At 43.3% G+C, this 18,864-nt stretch overlaps 1 protein-coding gene across 8 annotated transcripts in view; it reads left to right on the top strand.

Annotated features, from left to right (window-relative positions):
- Nucleotides 1-18,864, top strand: part of LOC147030657 (CTD small phosphatase-like protein 3) — a 126,320-nt gene that overhangs the window by 96,671 nt on the left and 10,785 nt on the right. For 6 of the 8 annotated variants that reach the window (XM_085874898.1, XM_085874897.1, XM_085874894.1 and 3 more), the window contains 4 exons: nt 5,392-5,471; nt 5,716-5,842; nt 7,275-7,370; nt 16,532-16,728. In XM_085874898.1, coding sequence (XP_085731024.1) covers nt 5,392-5,471; nt 5,716-5,842; nt 7,275-7,370; nt 16,532-16,618 — 390 coding nt within the window. In that variant the 3' untranslated portion in view covers nt 16,619-16,728. The other 2 variants (XM_085874899.1, XM_085874900.1) reach the window with 2 other exon arrangements.

Here is an 18,864-nt window from a genome sequence, read left to right as displayed (position 1 = left end):
CGCTCCGTAAACCCAACTTGAAAAGTGGATTACAAGCCAACAGATCATCCCAACTAAGTGAAACTTTTACAGTATGCGTAAAACAATTTCCTCTAACCATTGGGCAGAAAAAAGTCATGTCAATCATATGTGGGGTCAAGGGTCAATCACATCGGGTTTTCAAGGTGAAACGGAACAAAGTTCTTCCTCCAGGGGGTGATTAATTTGAAATATTTGAGACAAGGAATTGTCTTGTTGGTCACACATCAACTTTGATCCCCTGAATGGTTCATCAAGACAAGTTAAGATGGTCCTGGTCAGTGGTATATTCCATGATACCAATGTCTCCTGGTGATAACCACTTGTCTCCCTGAAGTTCCAAAAGCATAAAAGGACAGACAATGTCATTGGGTATTACTTTTGGCAGCTAATAAGGTGAGGGCACAATCTCAGGCACAGTAGCTGGGAAACTGATAATATTACTCCAGTTTCAATCGTCGGTCCTGTGCATCCGAATCTGACCCTCTTCATCCTCATTCATGCATGTACACTTGTCACATTTGCAGGCATTGGTACGTGGCACTTGATGTTTTCTGCATTTGCAGGAATTGGTGCCAAATTGGGATGATTTACATCCATAAGTAACTTGCAGAGAGGAGTTTGTAGCACTGCAATTACACATCTTTAGTTTGTATGCACTGTCTTTCAACACCCACTCATGCTCAGCAGGTGATGGAATGTGCTGTGCATCTGAGATTGGAGTGCATTTTTCCACATTTCTGTGGAAGAACTCCCAGGCTGAGTTAACATCAGGGGCAGTCGATATGGGAGACTAATACTGAAGAGAAATGGCTGTTTGCAGTTCTTGCCAATATTCTTGAGTGAAAGGGCAGTCTCGCCGGCGTGGAGGCAGCTCTGAGAATAGCCAGAGAGATGATTACCTTCACAAGCGGATTCTCCGGTTCACGCCCCAAGGTGTGGGGACTTAGGGTCACAGTGGTCAAAACTTTTTTTTTTTAAACTCCAAATTTTTTAAACCCTGGATGTTGCGGGCCGGGGTCCAGTGGCGAGAACGACAACTAGGTGGGGGAAGTTACGTCGTCTCCCACCAGACTTCCGGAATTGTAGGCCGTCGCTCACGAATAAATCCGTGACACGGCGGGTTGCTTAACCGACCGTGGACGCCAATACCGCCCCCGCGTAGCGTAGCGTCTTTTTGTCTAGAATCAATTTACCTAATTAACCACGCTGTTTTGACTACCGGGGAACCACGCCCTCGGTACGCCTTGCCCGAACCGGATCACGCTACCAACTACGGTAGAGTACCAACTCCCAACTCCAGATCGGATGCAGCCGAACGGAACTACCAAGGATGTACCGTCTAGAATGAGCAGATTATCAGGGATAAAGACCTGGCTAAACTCAGATCTGAACCATGCTGGACCAATGAAGGAAAAGACAAAAACGAAGTGGGAACATTTCTGCAATCATTTATTTACAATCCACTTACAAAAGAAGGGCACAGAGCAGACTTACGCAGGAATAAAACAGGCAAGATTTACAACGATCAAATAAAAACACTTATGCAATTCTACTTGAAGATGGCGTCACACACTCAGACACACACTCAGATGAAAATAAACCCAGATGTATGGCAAAGGACCCCCGCAGCCAGAGAGGGAGGTGAGCTGAGGTCGCAGTTCTTTTGGGTTCCTGAACGTTGGAGGGAAGGGATGTTCCATGGTGCGGCACCTGTCAATGGTCGTGCGGCTCAGTCCACGGCCGCACGCGTGGAGACCGTGTCTGCGAAGGAGCCCAGGTTGAGTAGAGCGGAGTCCGAGGCGGGGATCAGGGCTGCAAACAGGACCCAACGAGAGACCCGGTCAAGGTCGGGTCAAGGTCTTCGCAGCTCTCTCACACTCGAAACGAACGACCCCCAAAGAGCGCAACCACTCCACGACCTTCCTCCTTTCTTTCGCTATCAGCCGACGGACTGTCTCACTCCAACGCTCCGCTGTGAGTCAAGACGACTCACTTTCCAGCTCACTCTCAAGATGACTCACTTTCCAGCTCACCAGACAACTCTGAACGAATGGTGTCGTAATTTATAGATCTCTCTCAGCGGGGAGGGGCCTTGGTGAAGCCGACGTCACTGTTCGCCCTGATTGGACGGGGCTTCCATGGGGCTGCCCTTTCTGGGCGGGGTTTTGGCCATACAGGGAAGCCCGCCCACTCCGTGTCCGGACTGGTCAAAAAGGTACTACACAAAGATTCTGCTTTGGAAAGCCAGTAGCCGGTTAGGCGAGTAGGCGAACGCGCGCTTGTTCAGCCCAAGCGAGAGTAACAAGCGAGATGAACCGTAACAATATAATCAGATGAACCAATTAGAGCAGGAGACATTTGCGGGAAAGTTAGACATTACCGAGTCCAGAAGGGAGGATTTTTCCATTTGTGAGAAATCCAGGTTGGAACATCTACAGATGAGTCAGTCTCATGGAGTCATAGAAGTCCTTTGTTGAAGCGCTGGCTGGTGAGAAAGGTGCCAACACCCAACCAAGTTGTATGGTGACAATTGAAGCCACCACATATGAAGAAGAGAGAGTTGGGATGAGTGGTTAAAAGTTTGGTCATCTTGTCTGAGAGAGATGTACAGTCGATGGAGTGGTCACTGTTCGGAGGATGGTATAACACAGATGAACAAGAGGTGGGAGTGGAGGGGAAGTCACAGCCAGTTACTCCTTGGAGTTGGGAGGAATAAGGTCAGTACAAGGGCAGTGGGAAATTGAGTCTTTGATGTAAAGTGCAACTCTGCCGCTGGGTTTGTGGTTCAGGGCTATAAAATCGAAGGAGACTAACCAGGAAGAGACACTAAGGTGTTGGGTCATCCTGTGGGAGGAAGGATTCTGTTAAATAAATGATGTCTGCTTTATCGGCAGTGGCCTGGATTGAGAGATCTGTCAGGTTCGAGCGGAGATATTGGATGTTTGAAGTCCATAGTTAAAGATAGGAGGGAGGAGGCATTGGGATGGTGCAGTATTGGGGGAGGGGGGTGGTGGTTGGTTTTATGGGGTGGGGTGGGAAGTTTTTGGTGGGGGGGGTTAGGGGGAAGTTTTGAGTGTGAGGGTTGCAGGTTAAGATAGGAGGGTTTGCCAGATTATACTTTCTGAGTGAGATTTGTCAGGATTGAGACATATTCCAAGTGTTTGACCAGCTTGTGTTTTTTTTTTCTCCAAGATTTGAAGAGAGGGAAGAGGCTGCTGCCTGCCTTTCTGAAGGATGGGGGATGTCATGGTGGAAGAGGGAGTCATCAGCAAATCGATAAAGAGGATTTTCCAGAGTCAGAGATCATTGATGAAGATTCAGAATAGGACTGGGCCCAAAACACTGCTTTGAGGCACTCCAGCCTTGACAGGGAGAGGAGATGAAATTATTCCATTGAGTGCCACAATTTGGCTACAAGAGTCGAGGAAGTCAGGAAGCCATGTGTGAGTTGGCCTTGGATGCCATCGGCAGAGAGTTGGAGAGTTTGGAGGATGAGGGTTAGTATGGATTAATGGAACGTTTTTCAATTTAGGCTTCGCTCATCCTTCGTAGTTTTCACTCTTTGGACACAGTCATCTAATCAAGCCTCCCATGGGCCCCGAATAAACTGAAAATCAACTTTATCACCTCATTCACCACAACCTCGACCACTCCATCGAGAGACGAGTGTCTGTCCCACTTGGGACTAGTCATACTTGCTGGTTTCAGTGTTCTTTCCCTCCTTCCTATACTTTTCTCTTGTTTGTTAATTGCCTTGATGTTTGTTCTGCTGTCAGTTCTACCTGACTCTTCCATGAGCCTCACTCCTGTAAAGAAAATATAAACCTTTCACATCAGCTGAGGCAAAATTGCAATCACATCAATTCCACTGCAGTCGCATCACGAGAAAGACTTCATTAAGAAGCTGGTAAACCAATGAAGTAAATACGTTGAAGAGACTAAAATTTGATTATGATGGCGAGTAATGTGATATTTGTTCTGCTATGTTTTTAATGAAGGTGTTGGGGAAGAGTGATTTAAGGTTTGGAATAACTTTTTGATGTTCTTCTAAGTTGGCTCTTTTTTTGTTGTTGTTTGTTTGTTTTGTTTTGTGTGTTTGTTTTTTGTTTTGTTTTGTTTCATCTCGGATTTAAACATTACCTAATTTAAAAAATATATTTATTTCATGCACAAATTATGCTGTGGTACCAACGGCTCAATAATGTCGAGCTTGTCACAGCGGGATGTTAAAATCGCGCGATGTACCCAATGGTTTTAACTCCTGTGGAGACGTTCAGAATTATGGTGAACAACGCGTGTGTGGGTCGTGATGAGAAACATGAGAACCTTAGCTCTTTTAAAACCAACGGGTTTATTCTCCAACTTTAATACAGGAAAGATTGACCAGCAGAGGGATACACCGTTGTGTCGTGGTGGGGAAGAAGGGAGGATACGGAATCTGTGATAAATAATTATATACAATGAAGGCAATACGAATCCAAATAAATTATGGTGACTCCACTCCATACCAGACTTGATCACAGATGGGAAAAGAAAACAAACCAAAAAAAAACGGATGGCCGATTTCTGGCCAGTGGGTACATCGAAGGAGCCACGGACAGGTGGGACGAGCAGGCAACGAGGAAAGCAGGCAATTGGGACACGAAGCAGCAGGCATTAAAGACAGGCAGGCAGGGCGACCTCTTCCGAGCTCTCCTCACAATTCATGTTCTCCTCCGAGCTCATGTCAGAACCTTTTTCCCCAGATCCTTCTCTCGGTCTCCATTTTTCTCCTCGGTTCTCTTTCTCCTCAGACGCGTTTTCCACCGAGCTCCACAAACCTTTCCGATGCACCCTACCGCACAATTAGCTCTTCCCTCTTCTCCCCAGGCATCGCTCCGCCACTGGAGGCGTTTACAGCTCCACCTCTCTTCCTCTCTTGCCTGGCAGAGCCCCAAGCCACCTGATTCTATCCGATGGGACATTAAAAGGGGTTTACGCACAATTCCTTTACCATAATCCTTAATTATTACTACGCACCACCCCCGTATCGTGCACATTCAAACAAGACGATCCTTAAGCTGACGTGTCCCTACTTACTACATTGAGATTGGCTAACTACTCGTACACGGACCATGCTACGCTATACATTCCTATCTGCTATATGGTAATATCTATCTTACTCCCCCCCCCCCCCAACACACACACACACACACACACACACACACACACACACACACACACACACACACACACACACACACACACATAACAATATGATGCCTTTATTTTTATTTTTATTTTGGCCTTAATCAGTTTCATGTACAATATTTCCAAAAGCCAAGGTTTCAATGGTGGAGAATGCAATGCCTCGGGCTTTGTCTTCTCCAGATTATTATGTTCACGGCATCTACAAAGGCCTATGCGAACAAGCTTCTGAACATCCTAGATCCAAGGAAGAAGCTTGTAAGGTCAGTACGATAAATCACTCAGATGAGGTAGCATTTTCAATGAACACCTATATTGAGGTTAATTGGTTTGGGCCTCTATTGAACTGAATTTTACATGTCGTGATTGACTGAATAGGCATGTTACCTCTGAAATGACTTGACCTTCGACCAGTCTGAGCAGGAAAAGGGTAAGTGGTAAAAGTCGATGGGTTATGGTCTGTGCTATGTTGAGAGAAGACCCAAAATGTACTTTTCTTTCCTGCAGGCACCGGCTGTACCGTGAACACTGTCTCTGTGTCCAGGGGAATTATGTAAAGGAGCTCAGCGTATTGGGTCGTGACCTCTCCAAAACTGTCATTGTTGATAACTCGCCACATTCCTTCGCTTACCAGGTCAGCCCATCAGCTTCACCGGCCCTTTGAAGGTTGCAGATTACAAGTTTTTGTCGTATAGGTTTTACACAGCAAAAAATTTTTTTTCACGAAAAGGTGTTCTGACTCGAAGCAGGACTCCAAACCCTTGCATTTTGACTCGTCCTTAGGGGGCACAGAATTAAAAATTGGTGTGGCACAGTGAGCGATTCTTTACTGTAATGCCCTGGCTAATTTCTAAGTCCCTGGATCGGGCATTTGGGCTGACATTAGACAAACGGGAGCTGAAATATTTGTCCTCCAACCATATTAATCTCCTTTTAAAATGAGGTAGCTTATAACTGTTGCTGTGTTTGAGCATTGGAGAGTAACTGTTGAAATCTATCTCTCCAAGTGCTTCCCTATAACTTTGATCTTGATTCCTTTAACACTTCTTTCTATTTTTTCACATTTCTGTTTATTCATTCTAATTATTGCTTTTTCTTTTCTTTTTTGTTAATTGTCCTCTTTTTTTAAAAATCCTTTTCCTCTTGATTTATCTCTTTCTTTATCTATCCATCAAGGGAGAAGTGAATCCTCACAATATATATATATATATATATATATATATATATATATATATATATATATATATATATATATATATATATATATATATATATATTTTGTAAGGCTCACTTGGTTGTACCTGGATGGGTTTAATGGTAGAGGATTAGCATCTGAAACCCGAATCCTATCCACGTTCCTCTTGATGACTCTGGATTTGCTCTTTGCTTATTCGGGTTCCTGATGACTCCAATGCAATACTGTATTTAGTCTTTCATTTGTTTTGGAAATTGGCCAGGGCATCAAGGCTAAGGATTGGAAACTGATCAAGGCTGACATTAGGAAATTGGCTTGGACATTCGGGCCAAGATTGGGAATCGATTAGGACCAAGATTAAGAAATTGGCCAGGTTATCAAGGCTGAGATTAGGGACTTGGCCAGGGTATCAGGGCCAAGAGTGGGAAATTGGACTGTGGTGAAAAGGGAGCATGATTGTGGATTGTAGTGTAAATTTTAATCAATTAAAACATCCAGTTGCTTTGGTAACTGTTTTCCTTAGCATAAAAAATACATTGTAGAAGAGATGAAAGATGAATTAATTCAGAACCAAATTAAATGCCTATAAAATTAAATTAACTTGTAGAATTAATAAATGGCTTTTGCAGCTGGTGTTTAAATCCTGTATAACACTATTGCCTGTTTTATCAAAGTCCATACATTTTGCTGAAAGGCAGGGATTGAAGGTTACTTTGTTTGGCAGCATATTCTGCCATTCCTTTCTTTTTCCTGCTCTAGATAAGGAGAGAACCCATAATCGTGTATTCTGCATCTTGCAGGCTGATTAATTTTAGTTTTGCAATGAATTTTGAGTTATTCCCTTCCCACCCCCGTCTCTTCCCCACTTCAGCTGTCAAATGGAATCCCTGTTGAGAGCTGGTTTGTTGATCAGGAAGACAAGCAATTGCTCGACATAATGTCTTTCCTCGAGCATCTCGTAAAGATGGTGCGTACAATGCCAGAGAAGGGATGCAGAGGATAAAGTTATTTATTTACAGTATATATGATGCTTAAGTAATTTGTTATATAATCTTTCATAATCACAGTGCCTTGCCATAATAAAATGAAGATCCCCGATTGTATATATATATAAAAAAAACTTCATTTTAACAACCTGTCATACAAACACAATCAAGTGGACTTGCATATGTTGGTTTCTGATAGTATGTCATCTGGCATCATGCATTGTTTGAACCCATGTGAAGGCGTCACATCTCTATTCTAATTTTTTTTCTCCCTGTGCCATCCTTACATATGGAGTACTATAGTACTCCATGATACTCTCGTCAGTCAGTCTGTCTGTCTGTCTGTCTGTCTGTCCCTCTGTCACATATCGCGTGATGATGGAATCTCATGAAATTGTGAATTGAAAGGTGTATGTGCGTGCATATACGTGTGTGTGCGTGCATGTGCGCGTGCAAATAATCAGGTTCCAATGGGCTGTTGTAAGGGAATTTGGTCTCGATAGAGTGTGGGATATTTTTGGAGATTGCTTGGAATGTCTTTTGACAACATAATAGTTGGGACCCATGGACATGCTGTGTAATGTAAAAATGTGCCTTTATTTATTCATTTGTTTTTTGTATACACTGTCGAGGCTCGTATGAGAGCTAACACAGAAAATACAACAAGGGGAGCAGAAGACGAGGGACAGGAGAGGGAAGGAAAAACAATGGGGGAACAGAGACATGAGGAGATCTGTGGAAGGGAGAGAGATGGGCTGGGGTACACAGAGTAAACAAGATGGACACCACTGGGACTTTCACTGCTCAAACCTCCTCCCCTCCAGCTCTCTGTCCCCTCTGCCATCCCGACATCCGTGGGGGATACGTTCCGAGAAAACACCACAAATGTTGAAACCGTGAATGTGGGGGTATCGTTTCAATGGGAAATGGGGAAATCTCATGAAAATGAAGGAAAATGCTGTGAAATAGACGAAAATCCGTGAGTGTTTTGTCATTGTTACAATGGAGACAAGGGGGATAAAGTATGATAGATGTGGTGAGTGGGTGTCATTGTGTAATTCGTCCATATGTAGCTTGCTGCTAATGACACTGATATGCTGAACGTTTCCATTCGTTTCCATTCTTTAACTCGCAGGACATGACGTCTTTCCTATCGACAGGCAGATTATGCTGAGCGTTTTAAAATATGTAACAGCTCAGATGGTGCTGTTTGTAGCAAGATTATTTACACAAAGATGCGCTCAATGTTTCCATTGTGTAATGTCTGTATGTGGTGACCTGGTAATTACTGGATACATTAATAGATGCTGTTAGTGTTTTCATTCTGGAAATAACTCACGGGGAATGACGTGTTACTCTGGTGAGACGTACCGCGAAACTATGTTAATGCCTTGAAGCGACTGCCTTGAAGCTACAATACAGGACGGTACAATACCGTATGTTTAAAGCGCACATGGTGAGACGTCCCGCGAAACTGCTTATCCTGTGATGCCACAATATACATACAGGAAGCAGGTCATATTCACTGCTCGTGGAAGATATGTTTTTTGCATATGTACATCCAGTTGCTTTGTGTATGGCTCATGGAAGATATTTTTAGAACTGTTATGCTTGCGGCTCATGGAAAGAAAAAAAAAAAAAAAACGCGAATACGCGGGGCAATTTCCCGCGAATGTAGGAGCATGTCACGAATTATCAACCGTGAATACGTGAAACCCGCAAATGTCGGGGTCTGGGTGTATATACAGTGCCGATAGAAAGTGTATACCCCCTTTCAAAATTTACACCTTTTGTTGCTTCATGGCCTGGAATTAAATTGCATTAAATCACACTTTTTTTCCCCTTTTCCACCCTTATTTACACATCATAACCCACAACTTCCAAGTGAAAAACAAATTTCAGAAAATTAATTAAAAATTCAAAACTAGAATATCTTGGTTGGATAAGTGTCCACCTCCTTATAATAGCAATTATAAATTATCTCAGGGGCAACCAATTGCTTTCAAAATCGCACACCAAGTTAATTGGCCTCCACCTTTGTTAAATTGCAGTGATTCTGATTATTTCAGAATAAAATCAGCTGTTCCTGTAGGTTTCCTCTGCCGGGTAGTGCATTTCACAGCAAAGACTCAACCAGGAGAATCAAGGAGCTTTCAAAAGGCCTCTGGGATAAAGCTGTGAAAAGGCACAGATCAGGGGATGTGTATAAAAAATGTTTCAAAGGCCTAGAATATCCCCTGGAGTGAAGAAAATCATTAAGAAGTGGAAGGCATATGGTACCACCAAGACCCTGCCGAGATCAGCCTGTCCCTCCAAACTGGATGACCAAGCAAGGAGACTGATCAGAGAGATCGCCAAGAGGCCAATGGCAACTTTGAAAGAGCTACAGGCCTTTATGGCAAAGACTGGTCACTGTGTGCATGTGACAACAATATCCCAAGCATTCCACAAGTCTGGCCTGTACGGTAGTGTGGCAAGAAGGAAGTGATTACTCAAAAAGCCCACCTTGAGTCCCATTTGAGGTATGCCAAAAACCACTCCAGAGATTCTGAAGCCATGTGACGTAAAGTTTTTAGGTATGACAAAACCAAGATGGAACTTTTTTGGCCGAAATGCAAAATGTTACATTTGGCGCAAACCTACACAGCACATCACCCAAATAATACCATCCCTACTGTGAAGCATGGTGGTGGTAGCATCATGTTATGGGAATGTTTCTCATCAGTACAGACTGTGCACTTGTCAGGATAGAAGGGAAAATGGATGGAGCAAAATACAGAAAAATCCTCAAGGAAAACTTGCTGCCCTCTGCAAGAAAGCTGAAATTAGGACAGAAGCTCACCTTTCAGCATGACAACGACCCAAAGCACACAGCCAAAGCTGCACTAGAGTGGCTAAGGAACAAAAAGATAAATGTCCTTGAGTGGCCCAGTCAGAGCCCTGACCAAAAATCTGTGGCATGACTTGCAGATTGCTGTCCATCAATGCTCCCCACACAACTTTATTGAGCTTGAACAGTTTTGTGCAGAGAAGTGGGAAAATATTGCCCAATCAAGGTGTGCAACATTGGTTGAGACCTATCCCAACAGACTCGTAGCTGTAATTGCTGTCACAGGTGCTTCCACCAAGTATTAACTCAGGGGGGTGGACACTTATCCAATCAAGATATTCTAGTTTTGTATTTTTCGTTAATTTTGTGAAATTTGTGGAATTTGTTCTTCATTTGGAAGTTGTGGGTTACGATGTGTAAATAAAGGTGAGAAAAGTCTGATTTAATGTAATTTCATTCCAGGCTGTAAGGCAACAAAAGGTGAAAATTTTGAAAGGGGGTGTACACATTCTATTGGCACTGTATAACTAACCACAAATCTGGTTTTACCTGAAAACCGCCAATTTTTCAAGCTGAAACTAAAAATAAAAAAATTACAATGCGACTGCGAGTGACTGTTGTGCCATCCTTCTCATTGGCTGACTGTGTTCCCCTCAACATCTTGTTTGCAGGATCAATTACTATCATAGTGTGTATAATCCAATAAATTATTACAGTGTATGCATATTTGTTTTATTTTCAAAAATGGTCCAAAAATCCTTCTATTCTTGGTCTTTTATCCTGAAAACCGGCAATCCTTCGGTCCCAAGGTTGCCTGATTTGTGGTTGTTACCTGTGTATATGCATCACCAAGAATATAATTAATTTTGGATCGTTTAGTAACACAATTAGGCCGCTCGCAATCTCTTGAGTACCAATTCCACAGAGTGTCCATGGGACATATCTCGTGATATTGGGAAGAGGGACCTTTTTCTTTTTCTTTTTTTCTTGTATACCTTGTCGAGGCTCGTATGAGAGCTAACACACAACGCACATCGAGGTGGGGGGGGGGCATGAGACGAGGGGTGGGAGTGTGAATGACAAAGCAGTGGGGAACAGCGACATTAGGAGATCTATGGAAGGGAGAGGGATGGAGCGTGGAACATGGGGTCTGCAAGATGGACATCCAGGGACTTTCAGGAAGGAAAGCAGGGAATTTGAAGGAGGTGTGTTTGGGATGGATTATCAGGGGTAGAAAAGATCTAGGATTTGGATGGGAGATGATAGGTGGTGGTGAACAGCTGTTTTGAAGGCCTGGAGGGAAGAATGGGATTGAACAGTGAGGGAGTTTATTGCAAAGGCGAGACAAAAGAGGAATGAAAAAGTGAAGGTGAGCAGTGATTCGTGATTTTGGTAGTTTTACCAGAAAGGGATTGCTGGTGGACCTGGAGCACCCTGCAGAAATATGGGTGGGGGACATATCTCAGACAGAGCAGGGGCGGCAGGCCGGAGAGGAGACGGTAGAAAACAGAAAGACCACCGACCTGCCTGCGGTGAGAGAATGAGAGACCCAAACCCTCAGCCTCATCGTGGGATATACCAATGATCCTAAATGCCTTGGTTTCCACAGCGTGAAGCTGAGAAAGGTGAGAGGCAGGAGCACCAGCCCAAAGGAGAGAGCAGTACTCCATGAGGCTGCAGACGAAAGCTATGTAAGTGGTCAGGAGCTCAGGTGTGTCAAGGAAGGAATTTGTACGATGAAGGATGCCCAGTCGGCGACTGGCTTTGGAGGCCAGTTTAGAAATGTGGCTTTCCCAGGAAAGATCATGACAGATAGTGAGACTCAGAAGCTTGAAAGAAAGGACTTCTTCCAGAGGATTGTTGAGAAAGTGGATTGGGGGGTGGGGGGGGTTCCAAACTGTCCTTTTTGAGAGACATAGTGAGAATGTGAGATTTGTCAGGATTGAAAGACATGTTCCACGTGTTGGACCAGTTTGTGATTTACCCAGATCTGCAGAGAGCGAAGAAGCTGCTACTTGCCAGTCTTGAGGTACGGCAGAGGGTGGAGTCATGAGCAAAGAGATAAAGAGGATTTTCCAGAGTTGGTGATCATTGATGAAAATCAGAAAAAGAACAGGGCCCAGAACAATGCTTTGAGGAACTCTAGCCTGGACAGGAAGAGGGAATGAAAGAACTCCATTTAGGGCCACACGTTGACTGCGACAGGAGAGGTGGTCTGCGAGCCATGAGTGGAGTTGGCCTTGGATACAATAGGAAGAGAGTTTGGTGAGTAGGGCAGGGTGCCAGACCGTGTCAAAAGCACGTGATATGTCTTGGGATATGGCTCTGATTTCATGTCTGGCATTGAGGACCTCCATCCGTTATTAGGAGAGCAGAAGCAGCATATCCAGGGTAGAGTGACCTGGTCTGAAGCCAAATTGATGATCGGAAATCAAGCCATTGGAGAAGGGGAAGAATTTAATGTCTGAAGTGATGATGGATTCCATAACCTTGCTGATGATTGGGAGAAGGCTGATTGGTCTGCAGTTGCAGGGATCTGTTTTAGCACCTTTTTGTGCATGGCAGTAATGTTTGCTGATTTCCAAGTCGATGGCAGATGACCTTGAGCAAATGAGAGGGTGAATAGAACATAGACCTAAGAGACCTAAAATAGACCTTAAGTAGTTTGGATAATTCTTGTCAAGAGACATGTTTTGCTGCTACAAATATTGTGAATAGGGTGAAAGGAGAGGTTGGGAAGTTGGGAAAGCATGTTGTGAAGAGGTGTTGGAGTAGGTGAAGTTGGTTATGGCAAAATATTAAGGTGGATAGGAGAAGGGAAAGAGAGATAGATATTCGACCATCTTAATGAGGTCATGAAGAAATAATATGTAATGAGGTGAGAGTGCCTTCGAGCTTTGAAGAACAGGAAGAAAGGGATTGGGGAGGACAGAGTTGTGGTGGGGGTTGGAGGTGATTGAAGCTTTGGGGTGGGGAGGGTGGCTTGAGGTGTTGGGGTTGGGAGAGGGGTTGAGTAATTTGGGTTGCAAGGGGTTTGAGGACTTGGGGTGGGGGGGGGGGGTGGGGAGAGTTGAGGACTCGGGGAGAAGAGTGGGATGATTTAATAAAATAACTATACATAATATAGTTGAAGTTATATTTGACATTACATTGAAATTTATTTGGGTAACCTACTTGTCAATAAAATACTCTGAATGACATCCTGATCCAGATTTCGTTAATGTGGGGTACATTTTAATGCAGCATTTGTGTCTTACTTGGTTGAGGTTGGCTTTTCCATATCTGATGATTTATGTTCATGGACATGTAAAATGGCATTGCAGTGATTGCATGCCAGAACTGTAAGGGTGCTCAGATAAGAAGCTGCAGCCCATTCCATCTCTCCCAGGTGGAGGTGGTTCTGGGCATATGGCATGTGGCACCATCTTCTTGCAGTAAATGTCCTGTACTGCAAAATGTCTTGCTTGTATCCAAGAAACACTCTTATTTCTCTGCCTGAAAGATGTGAATCAGGAGCTCTGTAAAAGCTGACCTTTGCCAAGTAATGCACAAGCTGCAACAAAATCTATTCCACATTTGGCAAAATCTGTTTTGGCTTTTCATTCAGAATATTATTGATTTGATACCTTCATAGGCTCAAGCAATGTATGATGTCAAAGGATTTGCTGTCCTTGGTACAAATACATGTTATCCATTTGAATGTGTTTATATCACAGATTACTGAAATAAATTTTGTTTACAATCAATTGGTGTTCTGTCACCTGCTCAACCCACAGGGCAGGTAGCTGCACAGATTCCCGGCAGTTGCAGTAAACAGACCGTTTCACCAAATACTCTTGCAACAATGTAAGTGATAGAAAACCAACTCGATTTCAGATTTTCCCAAATTTTCAAACGATTTACCTTTATTTACAATTTACCTTAAACCTACCCTCAAGCATGGAGGTAAAATAATAATTTCACAATCTCTGACCTCAGAACCAGAACAGCAGTCACAGTGTGCATGTGCTTTGAGTTGATGTCAGGCACGTGATCATTGACTTCATGGTATAGTGAGCAGTAGATGTAGTTGCAACTAATTTGCAAAGAAGCATTCAATTGGAGAATTCACAGTGCAGTTGAGGCCTCTGCAACTAATCTGCAACAAGTAGAGGATGAAGCAGTACTATAAAATGACATGATAAGATAGGTGCAGCACAATGGTGCTGAGAAACGGTACTTTGGTTGGTGTCTATGTGCAAAACATACCGGTTTAGATCTACCATGTCAGCATCATGCAGGGAACAGCTGCACATTCCTGATGGAGATCACCAGCGTGATTAATGGCCTGATAAGAGCACACAAGCCTTGCATAAATACAAATAGAATATCCCAAAGGAGGAAACAATGAGATGTGTTCCCAAGGAAGAGACTTCACCAGTGTCTCTCCTTGATCTGTGTCTTCTGTCTGTTGACGTCCCCACCGTGTCTGGTGTCGTCATTTTATGCTGAACATTCTGTGCTCACCCCTCGACCATCAAGGGCCATTCACCCAGCTGCCCATGGCCTCCAAGTCCAAGCTTATCGAGGCTTGCTCTTGCTTGCCTCTGCTTATACATCTTCCAAAGGTCTGTTATCATAACAACAATGATTACATCATCAATCAGTCCAATCAATCAAACAAAAGTGTCACCATAAAATACAGAAATTCTTATTTTCATAAAAATATACAGTCCATTTGATTGTGTTTATGTCGTCATCATATACCATGCCCTATAGGTAGGCACACTTGCCTCAAAGTTGCCTAGCCTGGGTTTGAATCCCATCCCGGTGTTTCACAGGCAGGGTGATTCATCAATGTGTGTGCCCTCCTTTGGACGGACATTAAATGGGTGTCACATCTGCCAGCATTCGTTGGTGGACATTAAATTTCTCATGGTGGCCTTCGTGAAGAGTAGGCGAGCTATCACCAACACCATGGCCAAATTAGAAATTCCTACCTGAACCAGCAGAGGTCATTGCATCATCGGCACAGCTGCGCCTCAGCCAATGATGCTGTCCCGTAGCCTTGTGTTGCATACGAATGAACAAACAAACCATGCCAGAGCAAACCTGGTCTGGTCACCAAGTCAGGGCAGGAAATTGGAATTTGGCAAGGGTGCCGGTGCCTGCCAGCCTACCCTTTGTGAAGGACACTGGGATCTGTAACATACACCAACCAAAAGACCAAAAGGTCAACATCGACTAAATTTCTAAAATCCTCAATTTTCATCTGATTGACTTGAAATTTGAGCAGCATTTACATTACAGGTCATTGAAGTCAATCACCTATTATTTTTTTTTTTTGCGGTCAACATCGACCAAGAGGTCAACATAGGCCAAATTTCTAAAATCCTCAATTTTAATCCATTTAACTTGAAATTTGAAGAACATTTGCATCTCAGCTCACTGAATTCAACCACCTCTTAATTTTGAGGTAAACCTAGGTCAAAAGGTCAAAAAGCCAATTTGGGCCAAATTTTCGAAAATTCTCAATTGAAATTTGAAGACCATTTTCATGTCAGGTCACTGAGTTCAACTGCCAATTAATTTTAAGCTCAACACAGGCCTAATTTCTAAAATTGATAGATAAGGCCAAAAACTAAATATATCACTGCAATGTCAAAAAGTTGTGGATGAGTTGAATAGGTGGCAAGAAAAAATTGCCAGCAGATGGGATGGCACAAACATTGATGAATCTCCCTACCTTTAAAACACTGCGCTGACAGTTTATATCTGGGCCGATATTCAAACCCAGGATAGACAGCTTCGATTAAAGGCAAGAGTGATGTTTATATAAGACTGTAAAAATAATTTGTTTACAATCAGCGATGTTCATTCTATTTTGCAGGGTACAGGTTACGATTATGAAAATGGCATTCGTATTATTGCCTTTATCTAAACAAAGGTGCTGGCAGCAATTCATCAAATACTTTTATTGTTTTGTCGAACTTTTTTCCCCATAATAGCCAAGTATCCAGCACATATGTGTGTTCAAAATCGGTGTATTTATATCATATTTTGGGATTAGCTGTATGTTTGCCTTTCTCAGTTTTTATTTTGATGTCACCTTGTTTTTTTTGTTATCTATCCTGGTCTATGGAGCAAGATACATTAAAAAAAATCATTGTGATGTGACTTTCTCAAACTTAAATTGGCTAATTTGTTTCTTGCTTTGGGTTAAAGCTTTGTAGACTTTGGCAACCTCAGATTTGGACATTTTGCATCACTTATGATCATTGTAACCGCGGTTGTTAAGATGTAAGCGAATTTGTCCTCGTCTGCACCATTCAGGGCACAGACGTGAGGCGATTAATCGAGGAGAGGTATCGGCCTTATGATAAACTACTTTCCACATCACCTTTGTGTTCAACGTTGTGATTGTTGTTCTCTACTTCATCTTTGTTACCGTGGTAGTGGCCACACTGTTCATCTGATTGAATAACCCTCGTGTCCTCCACACCATGATGGAAGACTGGCTGACAAAGACTGTATGTTCCTGTTTTGCATCATCATTTTTAAAGTTTAATGTAAACGCAAATGTTGCACCTGTGATGTGTTCAACAATCTTTCATTCTTCTTTTGAACATGGTTGATTTTCATTCCCTTCACAATTCGTTACTGTTTGATGCGATTTTCATGTTTTCTTTTGAAAATAAAAGCTATTTTGTACAGTTTGCATGACAAGGAAATCTCAACACAGGAGGAAGCCAATTTGGCCCATCATGCCTGTGCAACATCTATAACCCCAAACCCAATTGCCAAATTTACGAACACAATCGCCCTCCACGACACCAAGGCCACCTCACACCACAACCCCAATCCAACCAGACAGCACTCAGTGGGAAGGGGTGAGTTAAACAGGCAGAACAAAAGCAGGGACGAGCAGGTACATCACAGATGGAAAGGATATCAACACTCACAACATGAAGGGATATTTACATGTAGTTATTTTAATATTCTTTTTTTTTGTAGGTGGGGGGGGGGGGAGGCAAGTCAGCTGAGTTGCATTAACAAAGACAACATTTTGACACTTGACAGCACCCACAACTCAACCACTATCTCAAGATACCCAGGACAGTATCACATGCACACCGCCGGCATTGCAGAATTAAATTCCGTTTCTGCCTATATCCTTATACCCCAGTGATTATAGGTACTTGTACAACATCACTACTTACTGCCTCTCCTGCTACCACTCTTCACAGGAAGACCATTCCATACATTAATAATGACATTATGAAAAGGATATCCTTGCTTGGTCCTTGCACCTGTGTCATTGAGTTACTGTCTGATCTATATATAACCCACTAATCTTGATATCATTATATATAGATCAGTGGTCCCTACAATAACTGCCTTAAACCACTCGGCCAGCATCTCCTGACTATTGTCGATGGTTCCATTTGGTTTTAGCATTCTATTAAATTATTTTTGTGAGGTGTACACTGTACACTGATTAAAGGAAATCAATATAATCAATGTTCCTTTTCAATATCGCATCATTTTTTATACGCCCGATATTTATATATATATATATATATATATATATATATATATATATATATATATATATATATATATATATATATATATATATATATATATATATATATATATATATATATATATATATATATATATATATTGTGACGTCCACGGGACTTGAACAGTCCCGCCAACGTAGAATGAGCCGAAACGATGGAGGCGGTTTATTTATTTATAACCCAAACATGGCGGTTCTAATCGCTCTACCGCAAACGGGACGAGGAAGGTGGCACGAGTCACTTTTCACTGAGTTGATGATGTTTATTTGTTTTTATTATTACCAGAAATAACAAGACTCGGCAAGAAGAGGGATCCGGGGCGATTCGACGGGATGGTGTGGGATCGGGCGTGGGGAAAAACGCAGACAATTCCAATGAATATACAGTTCTCAATCCCTCTAAGGCAAGCCTGGTGTTGGCTTAGTGGTTAGGATGGTGGCTTGGGATCCCAGGGTCCTGAGTTCAAGCCCCGTTGGCTGCTGAATTAACACCAGGGGGTTGACTCAGCCTGTCATCCTTCCGAGGTCGGCGAAATGAGTACCAGTGCACTGGGCCGGTGTATACCCCGGTTAAAATAGGTGTACCATATCCCTGTGTGTCGTAAGAGGCGACCAGGGTTGGCGTCAGGAAGGGCATCCGGCCATAAAACATTGCCTCAAGAAAAAGCCAAACCCCTGCACAGCAGGGAAAAATGGCTGTAAAAACGGTCATTTTTTTTTAATCCCTCTAAGGTGCCAAGCACACACACACACACACACACACACACACACACACACACACACACACACACACACACACACACACACACACACACACAACGTAGCTATTTCTGGTGGTCAGGCTGGACCGTGGTGTGGACGCAACTGTCCCTGGATCGGCGTCGGACGAGCTGGCCTTGCTCTCGTCAGGGGGCAGGAGAAACCGTGGTGCTGTCGACCTCCTGGTCTTGGCCCAAGTCCGCTCACAGCCGCCAGGGAACCAGTTCTGGCGCCAAGTTGCGAGCAGGAGAGGGAGGCAGGTCCGCCCGCCGTTCGACCTCGCACTCAGAGTCAGCAGAACCCCAGAGCCAACCAAGGTGAG

This window comes from Eptatretus burgeri, chromosome 3, assembly GCF_056783735.1.
Source record: "Eptatretus burgeri isolate ZD-2024b chromosome 3, Ebu_testis_v1, whole genome shotgun sequence".
Taxonomy (NCBI): Eukaryota; Metazoa; Chordata; class Myxini; order Myxiniformes; family Myxinidae; genus Eptatretus; species Eptatretus burgeri.
The sequence above is the reverse complement of the archived record's forward strand: the minus strand, read 5'-3'. Positions and strand labels throughout refer to the sequence as shown.